This window comes from Cetorhinus maximus, unplaced genomic scaffold (genome assembly GCF_964194155.1).
Source record: "Cetorhinus maximus unplaced genomic scaffold, sCetMax3.hap1.1 HAP1_SCAFFOLD_600, whole genome shotgun sequence".
In the NCBI taxonomy this organism is placed as follows: Eukaryota; Metazoa; Chordata; class Chondrichthyes; order Lamniformes; family Cetorhinidae; genus Cetorhinus; species Cetorhinus maximus.
Genome location: NW_027596542.1, coordinates 193,082 through 216,989, shown reverse-complemented (window position 1 = coordinate 216,989; position 23,908 = coordinate 193,082). Strand labels below are relative to the sequence as shown.

Below are 23,908 nucleotides of genomic sequence, written 5' to 3'. Positions count from 1 at the left end.
ATATACTGGTCAGATTACAGATATCTCCCTGAGAGAGAGGGAATGAGATATACTGGTCAGATTACAGATATCTCCCTGAGAGACAGGGAATGAGATATACTGGTCAGATTACAGATATCTCCCTGAGAGACAGGGAATGAGATATACTGGTCAGATTACAGATATCTCCCTGAGAGACAGGGAATGAGATATACTGGTCAGATTACAGATATCTCCCTGAGAGAGAGGGAATGAGATATACTGGTCAGATTACAGATATCTCCTGAGAGACAGGGAATGAGATATACTGGGCAGATTACAGATATCTCCCTGAGAGAGAGGGAATGAGATATACTGGTCAGATTACAGATATCTCCCTGAGAGAGAGGGAATGAGATATACTGGTCAGATTACAGATATCTCCCTGGGAGACAGGGAATGAGATATACTGGTCAGATTACAGATATCTCCCTGAGAGAGAGGGAATGAGATATACTGGTCAGATTACAGATATCTCCCTGAGAGACAGGGAATGAGATATACTGGTCAGATTACAGATATCTCCTGAGAGACAGGGAATGAGATATACTGGTCAGATTACAGATATCTCCTGAGAGACAGGGAATGAGATATACTGGTCAGATTACAGATATCTCCCTGAGAGACAGGGAATGAGATATACTGGTCAGATTACAGATATCTCCCTGAGAGACAGGGAATGAGATATACTGGTCAGATTACAGATATCTCCCTGAGAGACAGGGAATGAGATATACTGGTCAGATTACAGATATCTCCCTGAGAGACAGGGAATGAGATATACTGGTCAGATTACAGATATCTCCCTGAAAGGGGACGACAGCCACCAGTTAGTGTACAGATACCCCTCTGAATGAGAGGGACTGAGAGACACCAGCTGCTGTGCAAATATCTCCCCGAGAGACACCAGTCAGTGTACAGATATCTCCCTGAGAGAGAGAGGGGACTGAGAGACACCAGTCAGTGTACAGATATCTCCCTGAGAGAGAGAGAGGGACCGAGAAACACCAGTGAGTGCACAGATATCTCCCTGAGAGAGAGAGAGGGACTGAGAGACACCAGTCAGTGTACAGATATCTCCCTGAGTGAGAGGGGACTGAGAGACACCAGTCAGTGTACAGATATCTCCCTGAGAGAGAGAGGGGACTGAGAGACACCAGTCAGTGTACAGATATCTCCCTGAGAGAGAGAGAGGGACCGAGAAACACCAGTGAGTGCACAGATATCTCCCTGAGAGAGAGAGGGGACTGAGAGACACCAGTCAGTGTGCAGATATCTCCCTGAGAGAGAGAGAGACTGAGAGACACCAGTGAGTGCACAGATATCTCCCTGAGAGAGAGAGGGAATGAGAGACACCAGTCAGTGTACAGATATCTCCCTGAGAGAGAGAGAGAGAGGGGACTGAGAGACACCAGTCAGTGTACAGATATCTCCCTGAGAGAGAGAGACAGACTGAGAGACACCAGTGAGTGCACAGATATCTCCCTGAGAGGGAGGGGACTGAGAGACACCAGTCAGTGTGCAGATATCTCCCTGAGAGAGAGAGAGACTGAGAGACACCAGTCAGTGTACAGATATCCTCCTGAGAGAGAGAGGGGACTGAGAGACACCAGTCAGTGTACAGATATCTCCCTGAGAGAGAGGGGACTGAGAGACACCAGTCAGTGTACAGATATCTCCCTGAGAGAGAGAGAGAGGGGACTGAGAGACACCAGTGAGTCTACAGATATCTCCCTGAGAGAGAGAGGGACTGAGGGACACCAGTCAGTGTACAGATATCTCCCTGAGAGAGAGAGGGACTGAGGGACACCAGTCAGTGTACAGATATCTCCCTGAGAGAGAGAGGGACTGAGGGACACCAGTCCAGTGTACATATATCTTCCTGAGAGAGAGAGGGGGGACTGAGAGACACCAGTCAGTGTACAGATATCTCCCTGAGAGAGAGAGCGGGGACTGAGTGACACCAGTCAGCGTGCAGATATCTCCCTGAGAGAGGAAGCAGTTACAATAATATATATTTACACCCAACACAGCTTCAGCTTTCTTCGTACCCAATCTTATTTTGTCTGCTCGTGGCCTTCACTTGTCTCGATTAATCCCTTTGTATCATCGTTTCATGGACACGCCAGATGGTGGGAATGTACACAATGTGAATGGACAGAAAACAGCTCCGGCTTATCGGCTACAGTGACCTCATCTCTCGCGAAAACAAAAACAGGTTCGCTGTGTAGGCCAAGGCCTATGGAATGATGCAGGGAAACTGTTTCCTCATCATTGTTTGTAACTGAGTGATTGCATTAACCCTTTATTTCCCACACCAATCCCTCCTGTTGGCCCTTGAAGAGATCCCCTCTGACCAAGTTCAATTCAGTTCCCTAACTGGACCCTCAGCCGGCAGGATTTTGACCCAACGACAGTGAAGGAACGACCGATATATTTCCAAGTCAGGATGGTGAGTGGCTCGGAGGGGAACTTCCAGGTGGTGGTGTTCCCCATGTATCTGCAGCCCTTGTCCTTCTAGATGGTAGTGGTCGTGGGTTTGGGAGGTGCTGTCGAAGGAGCCTTGGTGAGTTGCTGCAGTACATCTTGTAGATGGTACACACACTGCTGCTACTGTGCGTCGGTGGTGGAGGGAGTGAATGTTTGTGGATGGGGTGCCGATCAAGCGGGGCTGCTTTGTCCTGATCAGTGTCGAGCTTCTTGAGTGTTGTGGGAGCTGCACTCATCCAGGCAAGTGGGGAGTATTCCATCACACTCCTGACTTGTGCCTTGTCGATGGTGGACAGGCTTTGGGGAGTCAGGAGGTGAGTGACTCTCCGCAGTGTTCCCAGCTCTGACCTGCTCTTGTAGCCAGAGAGGAAAATAATCTTCCTGTGAATGTCACTGAGGAATTGCCCCTCGTTGATCCTCGTTTTTTTACACGTCCACACTGTACAATGCTGTGATTTGGTCCGACACTTGCCTGTGTCCTGAGCAACATGCCAGCAGCCCCTTTGCGAAATTCTTTCACTCCGAGGGTGGTGAGTCTTTGGAACTCTCCTCCTCAACAGGCGGTGAAAGCAGAGTCTTTGAATATTTTTAAGACAGAGTTGGATAGATTCTAGGTAAGCAAGGGTAGATTCATGCACTAGGACACCCAGATCTCTCTGCACCTCAGAGTTCTGCAATCTTTCACCATTTAGATAATACACTTCATTCAAACCTTTTGTGATTCATGCACTAGGACACCCAGATCCCTCTGCATCTCAGAGCTCTGCAATCTCTCACCATTCAGATAATACGATAGGTTATCAGGGATAGGTGGGATGTAGATTTCAGGTTACAGTCAGATCAGCCATGAGCTTAATAAATGGCAGAGCAGGCTCGAGGGGCTGAATGGCCTACTCCCCCCCCTCCTTGTTCATATGTTCGTATTTACCCTATGTCCATTTGGTCCCACTCTGGGTGTCCTTGTGCATGAATCACAAAAGGTTAGTGTGAAGTGTATTATCTAAATAGTGAGAGACTGCAGAGCTCTGAGATGCAGAGGGATCTGGGTGTCATAGTGCATAATTCACAAAAGGTTAGTGTGAAACGCATTATCTAAATGGTCAGAGATTGCAGAGCTCTGAGGTGCAGAGGGATCTGGGTGTCCCGGTGCATGAATCACAAAAGGTTAATGTGAAGCGTATTATCTGAATGGTGAGAGATTGCAGAGCTCTGAGGTGCAGAGGGATCTGGGTGTCCTAGTGCATGAATCACAAAAGGTTAGTGTGAAGCGTATTATCTGAATGGTGAGAGATTGCAGAGCTCTGAGGTGCAGACGGATCTGGGTGTCCTAGTGCATGAATCACAAAAGGTTAGTGTGCAGGTACAGCGAGTGATTAGGAAGCTAATAGAATATTATTGTTTATTGTGAGGGGGAATTGAATACAAAAGTAGGGAGGTTATGCTTCAGTTGTACAGGGCATTGGTGAGACCACATCTGGAGTATTGTGTACAGTACTGGTCTCCTTATTTAAGGAAGGATGTAAATGCATTGGGAGCAGTTCAGAGAAGATTTACCAGACTAACACCAGGAATGCGCGGGCTGTTTTATGAGGGAAGGTCGGACAGGTTAGGTTCGTATCTGCTGGAGTTTAGAAGAGTGAGAGGCGACTCGATTGAAACCTTTAACATCCTGAGGGGGTCTTGGACAGGGTGGATGTGGAGAGGGTGTTTCCTCTTGTGGGAGAATCTAGAACGAGGAGGGGGGTCACTGTTTAAAAATAAGGGGTGGCCCATTTAGGACAGAGATGAGGAGAAACTTTCTCTCTCCGAGGGTGGTGAGTCTTTGGAACTCTCTCCCTCAACAGGCGGTGGAAGCAGAGCCTTTGAATATTTTTAAGGCAAAGGTGGGTAGATTCTGGATTAACAAGGGGGTGAAAGGTTATCGGGGAGGGGGGGAGGCAGGAATGTGGGGTTGAGGGGACAATCAGATCAGCCACGATCTTATTGAATGGTGCAGCAGGGCTCAAGGGGCCGAGTGGCCTACTCCTGATTTGTAAGCTTCTCGTAAAGAAAGAAAATAAGAACTAAGAGCAGGAGGAGGCCATTCAGCCCCTCGAACCTGCCCCACTATTCATTACGGTTATGGCTGATCTCATTTCGGCCTCAACTCCAATTTCCCGCCCTCTCCCCATAACCTTTCAACCCCTTTACTAATCAAAAATCCGTCCCTCTCCTCCTCAAATTCATTCAGCGTCCCGGCATCCACTGCACTCTGAGGTAGTGAATTCCACAGATTCACCACCCTCTGAGAAAAGTAATTCCTCCTCCTCTCTGATTTAAATCTACCACCCCTTAGCCTAAAACCATGGCCTCTGGTTCTAGAATGCCCTAGAAGGGGAAACATCTGCTCCACATCTACTTTGTCTACCCCCTTTAGCATCTTATATACCTCAATTGTATCTCCTCTCATCCTTCTAAACCCTAGCGAGCATCGGCCCTAAACTGCTCAATCTCTCCTCATAAGACAAGCCCCTCATCTCTGGAATCAATCTAGTGAACCTCCTCTGAACCGCCTCCAGTGCAACTACATCCTTCCTCAAGTAAGGGGACCAAAACTGTGCACAGTACTCCAGGTGCGGTCTCACCAATGCCTTGTACAGTTGCAACAACACTTCCCTATTTTTAAACTCTATTCCTTTAGCCATAAATGCCAAAATTCCACTTGCCTTCCTTATTACCTGTTGTACCTGCATACTAGCTTTCAGTGATTCATGCACCAGGACACCCAGATCCCTCTGCACTGAAGCTTTCTGAAGTTCCTCTCCATTTAAATAATAAGTCGCCTTTTTATTCTTCCGACCAAAATGGATAACCATAGAACCATAGAACACTACAGCACAGAAAACAGGCCATTCGGCCCTTCTAGTCTGCGCCGTCACCTCGCCCTTATCCACGTTCAACTCCACCTGCCACACGTCGGCAGAAAGAAACAGGCGATGACGGCTTACGGTTCGTGAAGAGCGTGCTGATTGGTTGGCCGTTGGCGTCGCCATGGAGAATGCACCAGCGGTCGTGACCGCCAGTTAACTGCCAAGCATGGTTTGAAGTTTGGAACCAGGCAGCTGGACACCCCCCACCCCCCCCCACCCCCCAACCCCGATTGGGTCAAGGCACGAATTGTTGTTTTTCCCTCTTCTGTTGGTATTCTTGCGTGTGTCCTGATGAGTCCAAGATGAAAAACTTTGACACGTCTCCCTTTTTTTTCCAAGCGACCCTCAAATCCCGCACCGCCGGACGATCATTAAAATACTTTTAAAAAAGGGATAGGCGGGGTCGACGCAGGGTAAGGCGTTTCCCCTGGTCGGGGAGTCTAGAACCAGGGGGGGCACAATTTCCAAATGAGCCAGTAAGGACCCAAGGGGAGGAGGAAGGGTTTTATTTTTTTTGGCTCAGAGGGTTGTGAATCTTTGGAATTCTCTACCCCAGGAGGGTCGTAGAAGCTCAAGTCACTGAGTGCGTTTAAAGCAGAGGTCATTGAGTGTATTTAAGACCGAGATCGATAGGTTCTTGATTGGTAAGGGGGATCAAAGGTTACGGGGAGAAGGCGGGAGAATGGGGTTGAGCAACTTAGCGGCCATGATTGAATGGCGGAGCAGACTCGATGGGCCGAATGGCCTCATTTCTGCTCCTATGGTCTTATAGGTTGACAGATTTCTAAACAAACAGCCAATGATGTAAAGGGATATGGGGATAGTATGGGGGGAGGGGGTCAAAAGGCACGGAAGTGGGGTCCTTTTTCCCGCATTCATGGGTTGTGGGCCAGCACTTACTGCCCATCCCTAACTGCGCCTTGAGAAGGTGGTGGTGGTGGCCTTCTTGAACCGCTGCAGTCACCCCCTGGTGTAGGTACACCCACAGCGCTGTCAGGCAGGGAGGGAGTTCCAGGGTTTTGACCCAGAATGAGCGTCGCGTCGACCGGGACAACAGACCTGCCGCCTGTGCAAGGTAGGGCTCTCGGCCGGAGAGGCGGCCCCTTCCCGTAGAGTTGGCCTCAGGATCGGGGGACGATGACGACGGCAGCAGTGGAACCTCTGTGGCTACGCTCGTGCTTTTGGGCTGGGACCCCTGTTCGATGCTGACTCGAGCCTCGTGAAAATCAATCTTCCCTTCCCTTCGGACCCTAACCTCACCTGGTTGGTGGGGAGGGGGTGGGGGGGAGAGAAAGGTGCAAAGTGGCGACCTCTCCTTTGGCCACTGCGCGTAGGCTCTGCGCCATCTCCTGCCTCTGCCCTTGCATCCCCTTATCACAGAGGGAGAGATGGGGCAAAGAGTCGGGGTGGGAGGGGTAAGTGCTTTCAGCTGTGTTATGCTTGCAAAGCTCAGAATCACCAGTCCAGGTTTTGGAGACTGTAGCTACCTGCTATTGACCGATCTGTGTGTGTGTGTGTGCCTGTGTTTCTGCCTGTGCGTGATTCTTTCTGTGTGAGTGTGTGCGTCTGTCCATGTGTTTGTCTGTGTGTGGGTCTGTCTGTGTGTGTATGTCCGTGTGGGATTGTCTGTCTGTTTGTGTGTCTATGTCTGCGTGTCTCTGTGTTGTGTCTGCCTGTATTTTTGTCTGTCCGTGTGTTTGTATCGGTCTGTGTTTGTATGTGTGAGTTTGTGTGCCTGTCTGCATCTGCATTTGTACCTGTCTGTGTTTGTGTATACCTGTGTGTTTGTATGCCTGTGTGTGTGTGTTTGCATGTCTCTGTGTATATGTGTGTGTGTGTTTGTATGTGTCTGTGTTTGCGTGTATCTGTCTGTGTGTGTTTGTATGTCTGTGTGTGTGTATTGGTGTGTGTGTTTCTATCTGTCTGTGTTTGTATGTCTGTGTGTGTATGTCTGTCTGTGTTTGTATCTGTGTGTGTGCGTGTATGTGTGTGTTTGTATCTGTCTGTGTGTGCGTATGTCTGTTTGTATCTGTGTGTGTATATGTCTGTGTGTGTGTATGTGTGTATGTCTGTCTGTGTGTTTGTCTGTGTGTGTATGTCTGTTTGTATTTGTGTGTGTATATGTCTGTGTGTGTGTATGTCTGTCTGTGTGTGTGTATGTCTGTTTGTATCTGTGTGTGTATATGTCTGTGTGTGTTTGTATCTGTCTGTGTGTGTTTGTATCGGTCTGTGTGTCGATTGTTGTAAACACCCACCTGGTTCACCAACGTTCTTTCGGAAAGGAAATCTAACCCGCGGTCTGGCCGCCATTGGACTCCAGGCCTTCAGCAATGTGGCTGACCCTTAAATGCCCTCTGATCAGGGGCAATTAGGGCTGGGCAATGAATGCTGAACAAATAAAAAAAAAGGGGGAAGTGGTCTGCTTCAGAGGAGGCGGAGCTTTGTAGCTGCATTAGCTTCCCCAAAAAACCCCTCCAAAACACCGCCCACCCCACCTTCTAACTGCTCACTGAATCAATATTCTGTCCCAGGCATTCAACCACAATCCAAGACGGCTGCTTCTCAAATTCCGGGCGAGTTTTCACCACGATGACTTCCACGTTCTCACGCTCCGAACGAAATTCCGAGCCTCGGCAGTGGGTGGCGGTGGTCGGTGGGGGGTGCATTTAGGGAGGGATCCTCCCAGGGTTTCATCCACAGGAACAATCGATTCATTACATTTGGAGTCAAGCAGGCTGCAAGCTTGAAATCATCAAAAGAAGCGAGGCGTGGAATTGTTCCTGACATGCTAATGAGTAAACATGGATGCTGGCTTAACATACAAGGCGAGGAGGGAATTTACATTTTTAGATAAACGAGGAGATTTGGATTTCAAAGGGATCTTAGTTTGTTTACAACCAGCCAGATAGGCAAGGCTAAGGAATGGTGTTTATTCTTCCCAAAGGCTCCTGGCAATATTGGTAACATGAAAGTTTTTATATTCTGGGGAAGATACAGTTTCAAAGACATATGGAACAACAGGCTCTACATATTAAAAAGAGAAATATATATCAAGGAGAATGAAAGGCTATGTGGAGGAGGCCATGTAAGGTCTAACAGGAGTGTGCGAAATAGTCTTAATGAAGCCTCCAGCTATTTGTGCATAAATCTACTATCTAACGAAACTGAAGTTGGGGAAAATCCATTTGAAATTCCACTGTCCAGGGTATTGGGTTAACTTGCTGGTTCTATTTTAAATCTAAAATCTATTTCAGACTAAAAATACCTGGAAAAACTCAGCAGGTCTGACAGCATCTGCAGAGAGGAACACAGTTAACGTTTTGAGTCCGTATGACTCTTCAACAGAACTAAGGAAAAATAGAAGAGAGGTGAAATATAAGCTGGTTTAAGGGGGGGGGTGGGGCGGGACAAGTAGAGCTGGATAGAGGGTCAGCGATAGGTGGAGATAACCAAAAGATGTCATTGACAAAAGGACAAAGAGGTGTTGACGGTGGTGATATTATCTAAGGAATGTGCTAATCGGTGACATTAAGGGTAGAAAGCAGGACGAGCAAGGTACAGATAGCCCTAGTGGGGGTGGGGTAGGGGAAAGGGATCGAAATAGGCTAAAAGGTAGAGATAAAACAATGGATGGAAATACATTTAAAAAGAATGGAAATAGGTGGGAAAAGAAAAATCTCTATAAATTATTGGAAAAAAGGGGGATCGGAAAGGGGGTGGGGATGGAGGAGAGAGTTCATGATCTAAAATTGTTGAACTCGATATTCAATCCGGAAGGCTGTAAAGTGCCTAGTCGGAAGATGAGGTGCTGTTCCTCCAGTTTGCGTTGAGCTTCACTGGAACAATGCAGCAGGCCAAGGACAGACATGTGGGCATGAGAGCAGGGTGGAGTGTTGAAATGGCAAGCGACAGGGAGGTCTGGGTCAAGCTTGCGGATAGACCGAAGGTGTTCTGCAAAGCGGTCACCCAGTCTGCGTTTGGTCTCTCCAATGTAGAGGATTCCTACAGGAACAGCACCTCATCTTCCGACTAGGCACTTTACAGCCTTCCGGACTAAACATGGAGTTCGACAATTTTTTTATTTTTGTTTTGGATTTCCAGCATCGGCAGTTTTTTTTTGCTTTTATCTATTTCAGACTGTTGTGTTAAAGGGGGTGTAACAGGGGGGCCAAGTTAATTCGGAATTTTAGGAGTTATTATAGTAGTAATTGTAGCCTTACGCAAATGCTTCAAATCTTTTATTTTGTTAATAAATATTTTATTTAACCTGGAGAATCGCGAAAGGTCTTGGTGGGTCTATTACTTCTGAATTCGGTGCACACGTTGTCTCATAATAAATACAAATTGCAAAATCGTCGTGGTAGTGTGGCCAAGTTTCCCTTGTGGATTTGGCCCGCCTGGCACACATCACCTGCTGCTTCATAACACCCTGAGTGACACTGCTTGTTACCCCGTCTAGGGTTATCCCCTCACTCTTCCCCCGCCCCCTGGAAAACAAAACTTCATTTGCTGAAATATTCGTTCTCCATCACTTACATCAATTTGAAAAACAGCCACTACAACAACGTGCAGGACCAGAGCACAGACTTGCAGCCACAAAAGAGAGAGAGGGGACTGAGAGACACCAGTCAGTGTACAGATATCTCCCTGAGAGAGAGGGGACTGAGAGACACCAGTCAGTGTACAGATATCTCCCTGAGAGAGAGGGACTGAGAGACACCAGTCAGTGTACAGATATCTCCCTGAGAGAGGGGACTGAGAGACATCAGTGTACAGATATCTCCCTGAGAGAGAGAGACTGAGAGACACCAGTCAGTGTACAGATATCTCCCTGAGAGAGAGGGGACTGAGAGACACCAGTCAGTGTACAGATATCTCCCTGAAAGAGAGATGGACTGAGAGACACCAGTCAGTGTAGATATCTCCCTGAGAGAGAGAGATTGAGAGACACCAGTCAGTGTACAGATATCTCCCTGAGAGAGAGAGAGAGAGGACTGAGAGACACCAGTCAGTGTACAGATATCGCCCTGAGAGAGAGAGGGGACTGAGACACACCAGTCAGTGTACAGATATCTCCCTGAGAGAGAGAGGGGACTGAGACACACCAGTCAGTGTACAGATATCTCCCCGAGAGAGATAGGGACTGAGAGACACCAATCAGTGTACAGATATCTCTCTGAGAGGGGACTGAGACACACCAGTGTACAAATATTGAGTTCCATATTCTCCCCACTCTCTGGGTAAAGAAGTTTTTACTGAATTGCCTCCCCTGACTGGATTTATTAGTGACGGTCTTAAATTGATGGCCCCTAGTTCTGGTCTCACCTGCAAGTGGAAACATTTTCTCTACGTCGACCCTGTCAAGACCCCTTTCATGATCTTAGAGATCTCGATATGAATCAAAGATGCAGCTACAGGAGGAGGCCATTCAGCCCATCACATCTCTGCCAGCTCTGTGAACAAGCGATCCAGTTAATCCCCCTCCCTCCCCTTCTCCTCCATCTCCCTGTAAACATTTCCCCTTCCAGTATTTATCCGATTTCCCCTTTTTGAAAATGCCGATTGAATCTGCTTCCGCCGCCCTTTCGGGCAGCGCCTTCCAGATCACAACAACTCGCTGTGTTTAAAACAAAACCTTTCCCCATCTCCCCCACCTCCCCACCCCCATCCCCCTCTGGTTCTTTTCCCGATCGCCCTCGATCTGTGTCCCCCTCTGGTTCCCGACCCTCCAGCCACCTGGGACAGTTTCTCCTCATTGACCCACCATCGCAGACCCTTCCCGATTCCGAACGCCTCGATTCGATCTCTCCATTAACCTTCTCCGCTCCGAGGGAAAAACTCAGGAAAGTTACCATCGCCAGGCAAGTGGTACTGAGCAAATTGTTGGGGCTGTGGGCTGACAACTCCCCTGGTCCTGATGGGACTTTGTCCTCGGGTCTTCAAAGAAATGGACAGTGAGATAGTTTATTTGTTGGTTTTAATTTTCAGAAATTCCTTGGATTCAGGGAATGTCCCATTAGATTGGAAGATAGCAAATTTAACTCCTTTCTTCCAAAAGGGAGGTAAATCAGGAAACTACAGGCCAGTTAGCCTAACATCTGTGGAGGGGAAAATGTTAGAAGCTATTATTAAAGATGTTATAGCCGGGCGCTTAGAAAAATTCAAGGCAATCAGGCAGATTCAACATGGTTTTGTGAAAGGGAAATCATGTTGAACCAATTTATTGGAGTTCTTTGAGGGAGTCACATGTGCTGTGGATAAAGGGGAACCGGTGGATGTGCTGTACTTAGATTTCCAGAAGGCATTTGATAAGGCACCACATCAGAGGTTATTATGGAAAATAAAAGCTCATGGTGTAGGGGGGGTAACATATTGGCATGGATCGGAAGCTGGCTAGCTAACAGGAAACAGAGAGTAGGTATAAATGGGTCTTTTTTCTGGTTGACAAGATGTGACGAGGGGTGTGTCACAGGGATCAGCGCTGGGACCTCAACCTTTTACAATTGATATAAACGACTGGGATCAAGGGACTGAAGGAATGGTGGCTAAATTTGCTGATGACACAAAGATAGGTAGGAAAGTAAATTGTGAAGAGGACATAAGGAGGCTACAAAAAGATACAGAGAGGTTAAGTGAGTGGGCAAAGATCTGGCAAATGGTGTATAATGTGGGCAAATTTGAAATTGTCCATTTTGGCTGGAAGAATAAAAAAGCTTATTATCTAAATGGTGAGAGATTGCAGAGCTCTGAGGTGCTGAGGGATCTGGGTGTCCTAGTGCATGAATCACAAAAGGTTAGTGTGAAGCGTATTATCTAAATGGTGAGAGATTGCAGAGCTCTGAGGTGCAGAGGGATCTGGGTGTCCTAGTGCATGAATCACAAAAGGTTAGTGTGCAGGTACAGCGAGTAATTAGGAAGCTAATAGAATTTTATCGGTTATTGTGAGGGGGAATGGATTACAAAAGTAGGGAGGTTATGCTTCAGTTGTACAGGGCACTGGTGAGACCACATCTGGAATATTGTGCACAGTTTTGGTCTCCTTATTTAAGGAAGGATGTAAATGCGTTGGAGGCAGTTCAGAAAAGGTCATGATCTTATTGACTAATGGAGGGGCCGAGTGGCCTACTCCTGATCCTAATTCTTATGTTTGTAGAACGACGCTGAGCTTCTCCCAGTCTCTCCAGGTGAACTGAAGTCCCTCGTCCATGGTCGATCACTACTGCCTGCTGCTGTTAAAAATTTTTTATTATTATTTACTCTGTAACAGGTTCGAGAAGGGGCTGAATGGGCCTCCTCCTGTTCCTGTGTAACAGGCTCGAGGGGCTGAATGGGCCTCCTCCTGTTCCTGTGTAACAGGCTCGAGAAGGGGCTGAATGGGGCCTCCTCCTGTTCCTGTGTAACAGGCTCGAGGGGCTGAATGGGGCCTCCTCCTGTTCCTGTGTAACAGGCTCGAGGAGGGGGCTGAATGGGCCTCCTCCTGTTCCTGTGTAACAGGCTCGAGAAGGGGGGTGAATGGGCCTCCTCCTGTTCCTGTGTAACAGGCTCAATAAGGGGCTGAATGGGGCCTCCTCCTATTCCTGTGTAACAGGCTCGAGAAGGGGCTGAATGGGCCTCCTCCTGTTCCTGTGTAACAGGCTCGAGGGGGCTGAATGGGCCTCCTCCTGTTACTGTGTAACAGGCTCGAGAAGGGGCTGAATGGGCCTCCTCCTGTTCCTGTGTAACAGGCTCGAGGGGGCTGAATGGGACCTCCTCCTGTTCCTGTGTCACAGGCTCAAGGGGGCTGAATGAGCCTCCTCCTGTTCCTGTGTAACAGGCTCGAGAAGGGGCTGAATGGGCCTCCTCCTGTTCCTGTGTAACAGGCTCGAGGGGTCTGAATGGGCCTCCTCCTGTTCCTGTGTAACAGGCTCGAGAAGGGGCTGAATGGGCCTCCTCCTGTTCCTGTGTAACAGGCTCGAGAAGGGGCTGAATGGGCCTCCTCCTGTTCCTGTGTAACAGGCTCGAGAAGGGGCTGAATGGGCCTCCTGTTCGAACTGCAGGCCGCAGGCGACATCGGTAAAGGATTGGAGACGAGGAGGAGATTAGCCAGGCAGTATTTTTACTCGCACAGCAGCAGTCGGTGGGGAGGGAGTACACTCGGGCAGTTCACTCTGAAGGCTTGAGAGATGTCTGACCAGGGGAACCGGGCCCAGGCGGACTTCCTGGGGACTCGGAGTAACGGGTGAAACTGGACCACACCTCAGCGCTCGGGCAGCGATCCTTCAGTCTTGAGGTGTTCGCCCTTTAGTTGAAGACGGGGTTCTGACCCTGGAAGAGGGCGATCAGGTTACTGTCAGGTGCTGGCTCCATGATGATCTTCTGTACCTGCAAGAGGATCAGAGGAACAGTTCAGGACCCAACATCCCACATCAAGGTCAGAAGAGAGTAGAGACATCTCCCTCCGACAGTGCAGCATTCCCTCAGTACTGGCACCGGGGGGACTGTCGGCTTGGATTATGGAGCTCAAATCCTAGAGTATATACATCTCCCTCCGACAGTGCAGCACTCCCTCAATACTGGCACCAGGGGGGAGGTGGGGGGAGTGTTGGCCTGGATTATGGAGACCGGAACTGTGCACAGTGCTCCGAGTGTGGTCTAACCGAGGGGATACGGAGACCGGAACTGTGCATGGTGCTCCGAGTGTGGTCTAACCGAGGGATACGGAGACCGGAACTGTGCACGGTGCTCTGAGTGTGGTCTAACCGAGGGGATACGGAGACCGGAACTGTGCATGGTGCTCCGAGTGTGGTCTAACCGAGGGATATGGAGACCGGAACTGCGCACGGTGCTCCAAGTGTGGTCTAACCGAGGGGATACGGAGACCGGAACTGTGCACGGTGCTCCGAGTGTGGTCTAACCGAGGGGATATGGAGACCGGAACTGTGCACGGTGCTCCGAGTGTGGTCTAACCCAGGGACAGGGAGACCGGAACTGTGCACGGTGCTTCCTGTGTGGTCTAACTGAGGGGATACGGAGACCGGAACTGTGCACGGTGCTCCCAGTGTGGTCTGACTTAGGGGGAGACGGAGACCGGAACTGTGCATGGTGCTCTGAGTGTGGTCTAACCGAGGGGGATACGGAGACCGGAACTGTGCACGGTGCTCCGAGTGTGGTCTAACCGAGGGATAGGGGGACCGGAACTGTGCACGGTGCTCCGTGTGTGGTCTAACCGAGGGGATACGGAGACCGGAACTGTGCACGGTGCTCCGAGTGTGGGTCTAACAGAGGGATACGGAGACCAGAACTGTGCACGGTGCTCCGAGTGTGGTCTAACCGAGGGGGATACGGAGACCGGAACTGTGCACGGTGCTCCGAGTGTGGTCTAACCGAGGGGGATACGGAGACCGGAACTGTGCACGGTGCTCCGAGTGTGGTCTAACCGAGGGGGAGACGGAGACCGGGACTGCGGAGGTGGGTTCCCTCTGGTTTCGTCGCGGTTTTCCCGTCGCTCTGATCGCGCCCTCACCTCTCGGAAGCTCGGATGTTTGGCGTCTCGGAGGAGCTGGAGCAGAGTCCCCTCGCTGGTGGTCAGGAACGCTCCACTCTGCTTCATGCGTGACAGCGCCATTAACCGGTCAACCTGGCTGTGGAGAGACGACAGGTGAGGGGAGATTTTGTTCGTTTTTCTCAATCTGGCGCCTGCCACACACCCACCTCAGGACCTCCCGAAGCGTTTCCCAGGCGAATGAGGGGCGTTTTTCTGACGCGCGCTCGCTGTTGCCGTTCCGGGGACGCGTCAGCCAATTTGTGCACAGCAAGATCCCACTGACAGCATTAATGTGATAGTTATGTTGGTTGAGGGATAAATAGAGTCCTAGAGTATATACATCTCCCTCCGACAGTACAGCACTCCCTCAGTACTGGCACCGGGGGGAGTGTCGGCCTGGATTATGGAGCTCAAATCCTAGAGTATATACATCTCCCTCCGACAGTGCAGCACTCCCTCAGTACTGGCACCGGGCGGGGGTATGTGTATGTACCCCAGTGAGTGGTAACGAGCTGGGATTCGCTGACCGACAGGAAGGTCTAAGTGGAGACGATGAACAATGTCAAACGGAGATTGGCTGGGGATTCAGGGGGAATTAAACCTGCGGGGCGATGGGGAGAGAGCGGGGTATTGGGACTGACTGGATTGCTCCACAGGAGGAACTCGATGGGCAGAGTCTCCGCCCCCTGCCCCATAATCACTCTCGATTTATAAGAGGGCGCTGTTCCTTAAAATGATCCATTCAGGGGGATGTGGGCGTTGCTGCCCGGGCCCAGCATTTATTGCCCATCCCTAATTGCCCCTTGAGAAGGTGGGGGTGAGCTGCCTTCTTGAACCGCTGCAGTCCCTGTGGTGTAGGTACACCCACGGCGCTGTTAGGGAGTTCCAGGATTTTGTCTGTGTGGTGTGGGTACACCCACGGCGCTGTTAGGGAGGGAGTTCCAGGATTTTGACCCAGTGACAGTGAGGAACGGCCGATATATTTCCAAGTCAGGATGGTGAGTGATTTGGAGGGGAACTTCCAGGTGGTGGTGTTCCCATGTGTCTGCTGCCCTTGTCCTCCTAGATGGTGGTGGTTGTGGGTTTGGAAGGGGCTGTCGAAGGAGCCTTGGTGAATTCCTGCAGTGCATCTTGTAGATAGTACACACACTGCTGCTACTGTGCGTCGGTGGTGGAGGGAGTGAATGTTTGTGGATGGGGTGCCGATCAAGCGGGGCTGCTTTGTCCTGGACGGTGTCGAGCTTCTTGAGTGTTGTGGGAGCTGCACTCATCCAGGCAAGTGGGGAGAGTATTCCATCACACTCCTGACTTGTGCCTTGTAGATGGTGGACAGGCTTTGGGGGAGTCAGGAGGTGAGTGACTCTCCGCAGGATTCCCAGCCTCTGACCTGCTCTTGTAGCCACAGTATTTATCTGGCTGGTCCCAGTTCAGTTTCTGGTCAATGGTAACCCCCAGGATGTTGATAGTGGGGGATTCAGTGATGGTAATACACATTGAACGTCAAGGGGGCGATGGTTGGATTCTCTCTTGTTGGAGATGGTCATTGCCTGGCACTTGAGTGGCGCGAATGTTACTCGCCACTTGTCAGCCCCGAGTCTGGATATTGTCCAGGTCTTGCTGCATTTGGACATGGGGCTGCTTCAGTACGAAAACAAAACTACTCTGAGAAAAACTCAGCAGGTCTGACAGCATCTGCGGAGAGGGATACAGTTGACGTTTCAAGTCTGTATGACTCTTCATCTGAACTTCAGTATCTGGTCAATGCAGAACCCCCCCAAAACCAGGGCAGGGAACAGAGGAGGGGGGAAGAGGTGGTCCCGCATAGTGATGTCCAGACCCCGCTGTCTCCTCTGAATCTTCCTGGGGCTTACCTGCGCGATGAGCAGGCGTCTGCGATCACATGCACATCCAGCCCTCTCTCCAGCAAGTCCAGCGCTGTGCTCTGCCCGAGAGACAAGGAGAATTCACTGGCACGTTCCCCCCCCCAGCAAGCTCCCGAACAGCAGCATCCACTCCCCCCCGGCCCCCACCAACACAACACCACCCCCTCCCTTTCATCCAGCAGCGTTAACCCCAGTAAAACGTCCCCGAGACCCTCCACAGGAGGATGGGGTTAGATACAGAGTAAAGCTCCCTCTACACCGTCCCCATCAAACATTCCCAGGACAGGGACAGCACGGGGTTAGATACAGAATAAAGCTCCCTCTACACCGTCCCCATCAAACATTCCCAGGACAGGGACAGCACGGGGTTAGATACAGAGTAAAGCTCCCTCTACACCGTCCCCATCAAACACTCCCAGGACAGGTACAGCACGGGGTTAGATACAGAGTAAAGCTCCCTCTACACTGTCCCCATCAAACACTCCCAGGACAGGTACAGCACGGTGTTAGATACAGAGTAAAGCTCCCTCTACACCGTCCCCATCAAACACTCCCAGGACAGGTACAGCACGGGGTTAGATACAGAGTAAAGCTCCCTCTACACTGTCCCCATCAAACACTCCCAGGACAGGTACAGCACGGTGTTAGATACAGAGTAAAGCTCCCTCTACACCGTCCCCATCAAACACTCCCAGGACAGGTACAGCACGGGGTTAGATACAGAGTAAAGCTCCCTCTACACTGTCCACATCAAACACTCCCAGGACAGGTACAGCACGGGGTTAGATACAGAGTAAAGCTCCCTCTACACTGTCCACATCAAACACTCCCAGGACAGGTACAGCACGGGGTTAGATACAGAGTAAAGCTCCCTCTACACTGTCCACATCAAACACTCCCAGGACAGGTACAGCACAGGGTTAGATACAGAGTAAAGCTCCCTCTACACTGTCCCCATCAAACACTCCCAGGACAGGTACAGCACGGGGTTAGATACAGAGTAAAGCTCCCTCTACACCAACCACATCAAACACTCCCAGGACAGGTACAGCACGGGGTTAGATACAGAGTAAAGCTTCCTCTACACTGTCCCCATCAAACACTCCCAGGACAGGTACAGCACGGGGTTAGATACAGAGTAAAGCTCCCTCTACACCGTCCCCATCAAACACTCCCAGGACCGGTACAGCACGGGGTTAGATACAGAGTAAAGCTCCCTCTACACTGTCCCCATCAAACACTCCCAGGACAGGTACAGCATGGGGTTAGATACAGAGTAAAGCTCCCTCTACACCATCCCCATCAAACACTACCAGGACAGGTACAGCACGGGGTTCGATACAGAGTAAAGCTCCCACCATTATACAGGCCTGTGTCTCGATGCCACACAGGATGACTGATTGTAGCTTGGCCAGGGAGCTGAGTTCTGCCTCCACCTCGGGGGTGAGCATGCTGAAGCAGGTCTTTTCGAACTTCCTCAAACCCTCAGCTCCCAGCTCTGGTACCGTAGGCCCCAGGCCTCTGGGGTACTGCTCTGTAACAATCACAGGGATCTCCAGCACCTTGGCTGCCTGTGGGAGGCGAGGTCAGAGTTTAAACCACAAGAGGAAGATTGGAGAATAGCAGTCAGAGAATGACAGACTGAGAGAGAGAGAGACAGCGAGAGAGAAAGAGAGAGAGAGAGAGACTGAGAGAGAGAGAGGGAGAGACTGAGAGAGAGAGAGGGAGAGACTGAGAGAGAGAGCGAGACAGAGAGAGAGACAAAGAGAGAGAGACAGAGAGACAAAGAGAGATAGACAGAGAGAGAGAGAGACAGAGACACAGAGACAGAGAGAGACAAAGAGAGAGACAGTGACAGAGTGACAGAGAGAGAGACAGAGACGCAGAGAGAGAGAGACAGAGACGCAGAGAGAGAGAGAGACAGAGAGAAAGAGACAAAGAGAGAGACAAAGACAGAGAGAGAGAGAGAGAGTGACAGAGAGTGACAGACGCAGAGAGAGAGACAGAGACGCAGAGAGAGAGAGACAGAGAGGGAGACAGAGAGAGAGACAGAGAGAGAGAGAGAGAGAGAGAGAGAGAGAGACAGAAAGAGAGAGAGAGATACAAAGAGAGAGACAGAGAGAGAGAGAGAGAGAGAGGCTCCCCACAATACACTCCCCATTATCCCTCCCATTCTGGGCAAGAGGGTATGGGCGGCAGGGAGGGGGATGTGGTGAAGACACAGCCATCGCACTCTCTCTCTCCCCCGTCTCTCTCTCTCCCCCGTCTCTCTCTCCCCCCCCACCGTCTCTCTCCCCTCGTCTCTCTCTCTCCCCCCGGTCGTCTCTCTCCCCCCCACCGTCTCTCTTCCCCCGTTCCTCCCTCCTCTCTTCCCTCCCGTCTCTCTCTCTGCCCCCCGTCTCTCTCTCTCTTCCCTCCCGTCTCTCTCTCTCCCCCCGTCTCTCTCTCTCTTCCCTCCCGTCTCTTTCCCCCCGTCTCTCTCTCTCTCTCCCCCCGTCTCTCTCTCCCCCCACACCGTCTCTCTCCCCTCATCTCTCTCCCCCCCGTCTCTCTCTCCCCCACCGTCTCTCTCCCCCGTCTCTCTCTCCCCCCCCACCGTCTCTCTCCCCCGTCTCCCTCTCTCTTCCCTCCCGTCTCTCTCTCTGCCCCCCGTCTCTCTCTCTCTCTTCCCTCCCGTCTCTCTCTCCCCCCGTCTCTCTCTCTCTTCCCTCCCGTCTCTTTCCCCCCGTCTCTCTCTCTCTCTCTCCCCCCGTCTCTCTCCCCCCCCCCCGTCTCTCTCTCTCTCCCGTCTCTCTCTCCCCCACCCGTCTCTTTCTCCCCCCCGTCTCTCTCTCTCCCCCCGTCTCTCTCTCACCCCCGTCTCTCTCTTCCCCCCCACTGTCTCTCTCCCCCGTCTCTCTCTCCCCCCCCGTCTCTCTCTCTCTTCCCTCCCGTCTCTCTCTCTCTTCCCTCCCGTCTCTCTCTCTCTTCCCTCCCGTCTCTCTCTCCCCCCCGTCTCTCTCTCTCTCTTCCCCCCCCGTCTCTCTCTCTCCCCCGTCTCTCTCTCTCTTCCCCCGTCTCTCTCTCTACCCCGTCTCTCTCTTTCTCTCCCCTGCCTCTCTCTCTCTCCTCCCGTCTCTCTCCCTCCCCGGCTCTCTCTCTCTCTCTCCCCCCCCCGTCTCTCTCTCTCTCCCACCCCGTCTCTCTATCCCCCGTCTCTTTCTCTCCCCCCGGTCTCTCTCTCTCTCTCCCCCCACCGTCTCTCTCTCTCTCTCTCCCCCCCCCGTCTCTCTCTGCCTGTCTCTCCCCCTCTTCCTGCCTCTCCGCTCCTCTCTCTCTCTCCCTCTGTCTGTCTCTCTCTCTCCACGTCTCTCCCCCTCCCTCTATCTCCATGCCGCCTCTCACTTTCTCCCACTTCCAGCCCCTCCGTTTCCTCTCCTTTCCAGCTGTGCTGCCCCATCTGGCTCTTTCTCCCACCTACTTCATCACCGCCACCTTCTGTTCCCTGTCCTTTCCCCTCTCCCTCCTTCTTCCTCCCCCACTATTTCTCTCCCCCTCCTCCCTTCCCCTCCCCACTCTTTCTCCCCTACCCCCCCCCTTCCCCGACACCACTCCCCCCCCGGGCCCAGCCCCAGCTCACCTGCAGCATGCGGGCTGCTACAGCCACGATTTGGGGGAAGTAGGCCACATTAGGACGGAACTTCTCCTGCATGTCGCAGAGGAAGAGGGCGCAGCTCCTCGTGCTCAGACGGCCGATACTCCGAGCAGCCATGGCCCTCGGGGATGGGGCTGGGGGAACGATGCCGAATGACCCACTCAGGGTTCCTCACGACCGGCAGGGGAGAGGGGCCTGGCGCTCCCAGGAACCTGCACAAGGAGAGGATTGGGGAAAATCAGTCAGAATACAAACCCATTCAGCCCCCTCGAGCCTGTTACACAGGAACAGGAGGAGGCCCATTCAGCCCCTTCTCGAGCCTGTTACACAGGAACAGGAGGAGGCCCATTCACCCCACTTCTCGAGCCTGTTACACAGGAACAGGAGGAGGCCCATTCAGCCCCTTCTCGAGCCTGTTACACAGGAACAGGAGGAGGCTCATTCAGCCCCTTCTCGAGCCTGTTACACAGGAACAGGAAGAGACCCATTCAGCCCCTCCTCGAGCCTGTTACACAGGAACAGGAGGAGGCCCATTCAGCCCCCTTCTCGAGCCTGTTACACAGGAACAGGAGGAGGCCCATTCAGCCCCCTTCTCGAGCCTGTTACACAGGAACAGGAGGAGGCCCATTCAGCCCCTTCTCGCTTCACTTCCCCCAAACAACGCGGGCTCAGTTTTTGAGTGCAGTCGAGGCAGAGGTTGGAGGTATCACAGAATTGTTATGGGGGCAGGAGGCCATTCGGGCCATCGTGTCTGCACTGGCTCTCCAAACGAGAGTCGTGAGTCAGTGCCATTCTCCTGCCTTTTCCCCTTGCACCTTGTTTCTGTTCAAGTAATCGTCGAACGGCCTCTCGGACGCCTCGATTGAACCTGCCTCCATCGCACTTCCCAGGCTGTGCCTTCCAGACCCGAACCGCTCGCTGTGTGAGAAAGTGTTTTTCCTCACCGCTTTAAACCGGTGCTCTCTCGTTCTCGATCCTTGTACGAGCGGGAACAGTTTCGCCCCCACCTACCCTGTCCAGCCCCCTCGTCATTTTGAACGCCTTAATCAAATCTCCTCTTAGCAATCCAATCGCCTATCGAACGCCTGGATTGACCCTGTCTCCCCCACACTCTCAGATAGCGCGTTCCAGATCCTAACCACTCGATTGACCCTGTCTCCCCCACACTCTCAGGCAGCGTGTTCCAGATCCTAACCACTCGATTGACCCTGTCTCCCCCACACTCTCAGGCAGCGTGTTCCAGATCCTAACCACTCGATTGACCCTGTCTCCCCCACACTCTCAGACAGCGCGTTCCAGATCCTAACCACTCGATTGACCCTGTCTCCCCTACACTCTCAGACAGTGTGTTCCAGATCCTAACCACTCGATTGACCCTGTCTCCCCCACACTCTCAGACAGTGCGTTCCAGATCCTAACCACTCGATTCACCCTGTCTCCCTCACACTCTCAGACAGTGCATTCCAGATCCTAACCACTCGATTCACCCTGTCTCCCCCACACTCTCAGACAGCGCGTTCCAGATCCTAACCACTCGATTGGCCCTGTCTCCCCCACACTCTCAGACAGTGCGTTCCAGATCCTAACCACTCGATTGGCCCTGTCTCCCCCACACTCTCAGACAGTGCGTTCCAGATCCTAACCACTCGATTGACCCTGTCTCCCCCATACTCTCAGAAAGCGCGTTCCAGATCCTGGCAGTGGAGGGTCGAGGGATGCCAAGGGTCCTGCTTTCCTACTCCGCCGAGATGCTGCGGGTCTGAGCGCAGGGGGAGGGTGCCGATTGGTGGGGGTGTCAGAATTTCGGCATCTCCTGACGCTCCACCCCCACTCGATAAGCTTGTGGCTGACGCCCTACCCAGTGCCATTTTTCCGCACGAACCCCGGGGTGCCTCCATGCTTTTAGTATTGGAGTATTGGACACAGCAAACAGGAGCAGGAGTAGGAGTAGACTATTGGCACAGCAAGATCCCAAGGAGGTGGCTTTCAGTAATTTGCACTGTTGAGCAATCGCTTTTTGGGGCAGACAGGGTTCCCAGTCACCCCCCCTGGGTCTACATTCCGACATTGAGGTCTCTGCACTGGTCCCCCGGCTGGGATGGGCCCAATTTACCAATAGGATGGTCAAAATGTGGTCAATCCCAACAAAATGGCCGCCCCTGCCGCAGGAGTCCTCCAGCTGAGTCGCTGCTCCCGGCGGCGTGAGTCTTCTCTTGACCGCCACCTCGCCTCTTTGGTATCGGCTCTTGGGTGCGAAAGGTGTGGGGGGGGGGGTGCTGGCGATTGCCAGTGCGCGTGCGCCGACTTCCGCCGGTCGGCCAACTGCGAAACCCGCGTGCGCGGAATCCGGGTCCTTTCCATTTCCCCTATTCCCCCCGCCCCAACCAAAAAAAAAACCCTGCGCTCGGGCGCAGGCGCACTGCTTCGCATTTCCCCGCTCGGTGCTGCCAAGTTCTTTCGACGACCTTCGGTCCTTCTCGGGCTTGGGAAGAAAAATTCCAAATAAAGTCCCCCCCCCACTTATGTTCTAGCTACACAGGCTCCTTTTCATCTCCCCCCCGCACCCCTGTTTTAATTTGGACATCGAGCTTCAATCTCCCGATTCCTCCCACTCTAAGTCTATCTTTCTCTTTCCCACGCCCTGTCCTTACCCGCTCTTCGCACTCTTGGGTCCTCCCAACTCGGCGGATGAGTCCTCCCAGGAGTAGTGCGCAGGCGCGCAAAGCAGTCCTCCCAGGTCTGCAGGCTGAGTCCTCCCAGGGGTAGTGCGCAGGCGCTGACAGCGGTCCGCTCCAGCTGAACGTGCTGTCGCTACCGCGCACGCGCGGCTGCTCGTTCTTGTTTGGCCCTCCTCCCAACGGGACCGGCTCGCCTCCTAACACGCAGGCGCCGAACCTTCGACAGCTGCGCCTCCTCCCCACCCCCCCCAAAACACGCCTACGGCCTGACCGCGCAGGCGCAACGGTTGAGGACCTATTGCGCAGGTGCATCGAATGTCGGTCCTGCATTCCCCTCCCCCCTTCAGTCCTCCCATCACTAGTGCGCAGGCGCCGACCTTCCGTCGTCTTCTCCACCTCCTCCTCCAGCCTGATCGCGCGTGTCTCAGGTCCTGGCGCGCAGGCGCAGATCCTCTCCTCCCCCCCCCCACCAATCCCATTCCTCGGCTCAGGGCCGAGTACGCAGGCGCCGACCGTCGGTGCTCCCGTCTATTTCCAAACCCTCCCCCCACCACCCGAGCCCCGCCAATTTCGGTCCTCCCAGCGTCAGGTCGGAGGCGCGCAACCCTCCTAGCGCCAGGGCGCAGGCGCGCAGTCATCCCGGTCGGTGCTCCCACCGCTAGGGCGGCAGGCGTGTAGCCTGCCCTGCCCCGCCCCGCCCCCCCGTGAGCGGCAGGGCGCAGGCGCGCAGCCCTCCGAAACCGTCCTCCCACCGCCAGGGCGCCGGCGGCCGC

General features: G+C 52.5%; 1 protein-coding gene across 4 annotated transcripts; it reads right to left on the bottom strand.

The window, feature by feature from the left end:
- Positions 1 to 12,467: 12,467 nt before the first annotated feature.
- Positions 12,468 to 23,831, bottom strand: isoc2 (isochorismatase domain containing 2). Of its 4 annotated transcripts, none has more exons than XM_078535688.1 (6): positions 23,109 to 23,831; positions 20,443 to 20,669; positions 18,182 to 18,394; positions 16,812 to 16,882; positions 14,920 to 15,037; positions 12,468 to 13,778 (listed from the first exon to the last, which is right to left on the bottom strand). In XM_078535688.1, the coding sequence occupies exons 2-6, from the start codon at positions 20,572 to 20,574 to the stop codon at positions 13,698 to 13,700; spliced, it is 615 nt and encodes a 204-aa protein (XP_078391814.1). In that variant the 5' UTR covers positions 20,575 to 20,669; positions 23,109 to 23,831; the 3' UTR covers positions 12,468 to 13,697. The 4 variants fall into 4 exon arrangements, with proteins under 4 accessions (XP_078391814.1, XP_078391817.1, XP_078391815.1 ...); XM_078535691.1 differs by having other exon boundaries at positions 23,513 to 23,561; XM_078535689.1 differs by lacking the exon at positions 23,109 to 23,831 and adding an exon at positions 22,571 to 22,766.
- Between the last annotated feature and the right edge of the window lie 77 nt (positions 23,832 to 23,908).

Excerpts from the sequence above, each read along its gene's own strand:
- isoc2 (XM_078535688.1), bottom strand. The coding sequence starts at position 20,574 with ATGGCTGCTCGGAGTATCGGCCGTCTGAGCACGAGGAGCTGCGCCCTC. Across the intron at positions 16,883-18,181 it reads AGACACAGGCCTGTATAATG|AGCACAGCGCTGGACTTGCT; the intron begins GTGGGAGCTTTA and ends TCTCTCGGGCAG. Across the intron at positions 15,038-16,811 it reads GACGCCTGCTCATCGCGCAG|CCAGGTTGACCGGTTAATGG; the intron begins GTAAGCCCCAGG and ends GTCTCTCCACAG.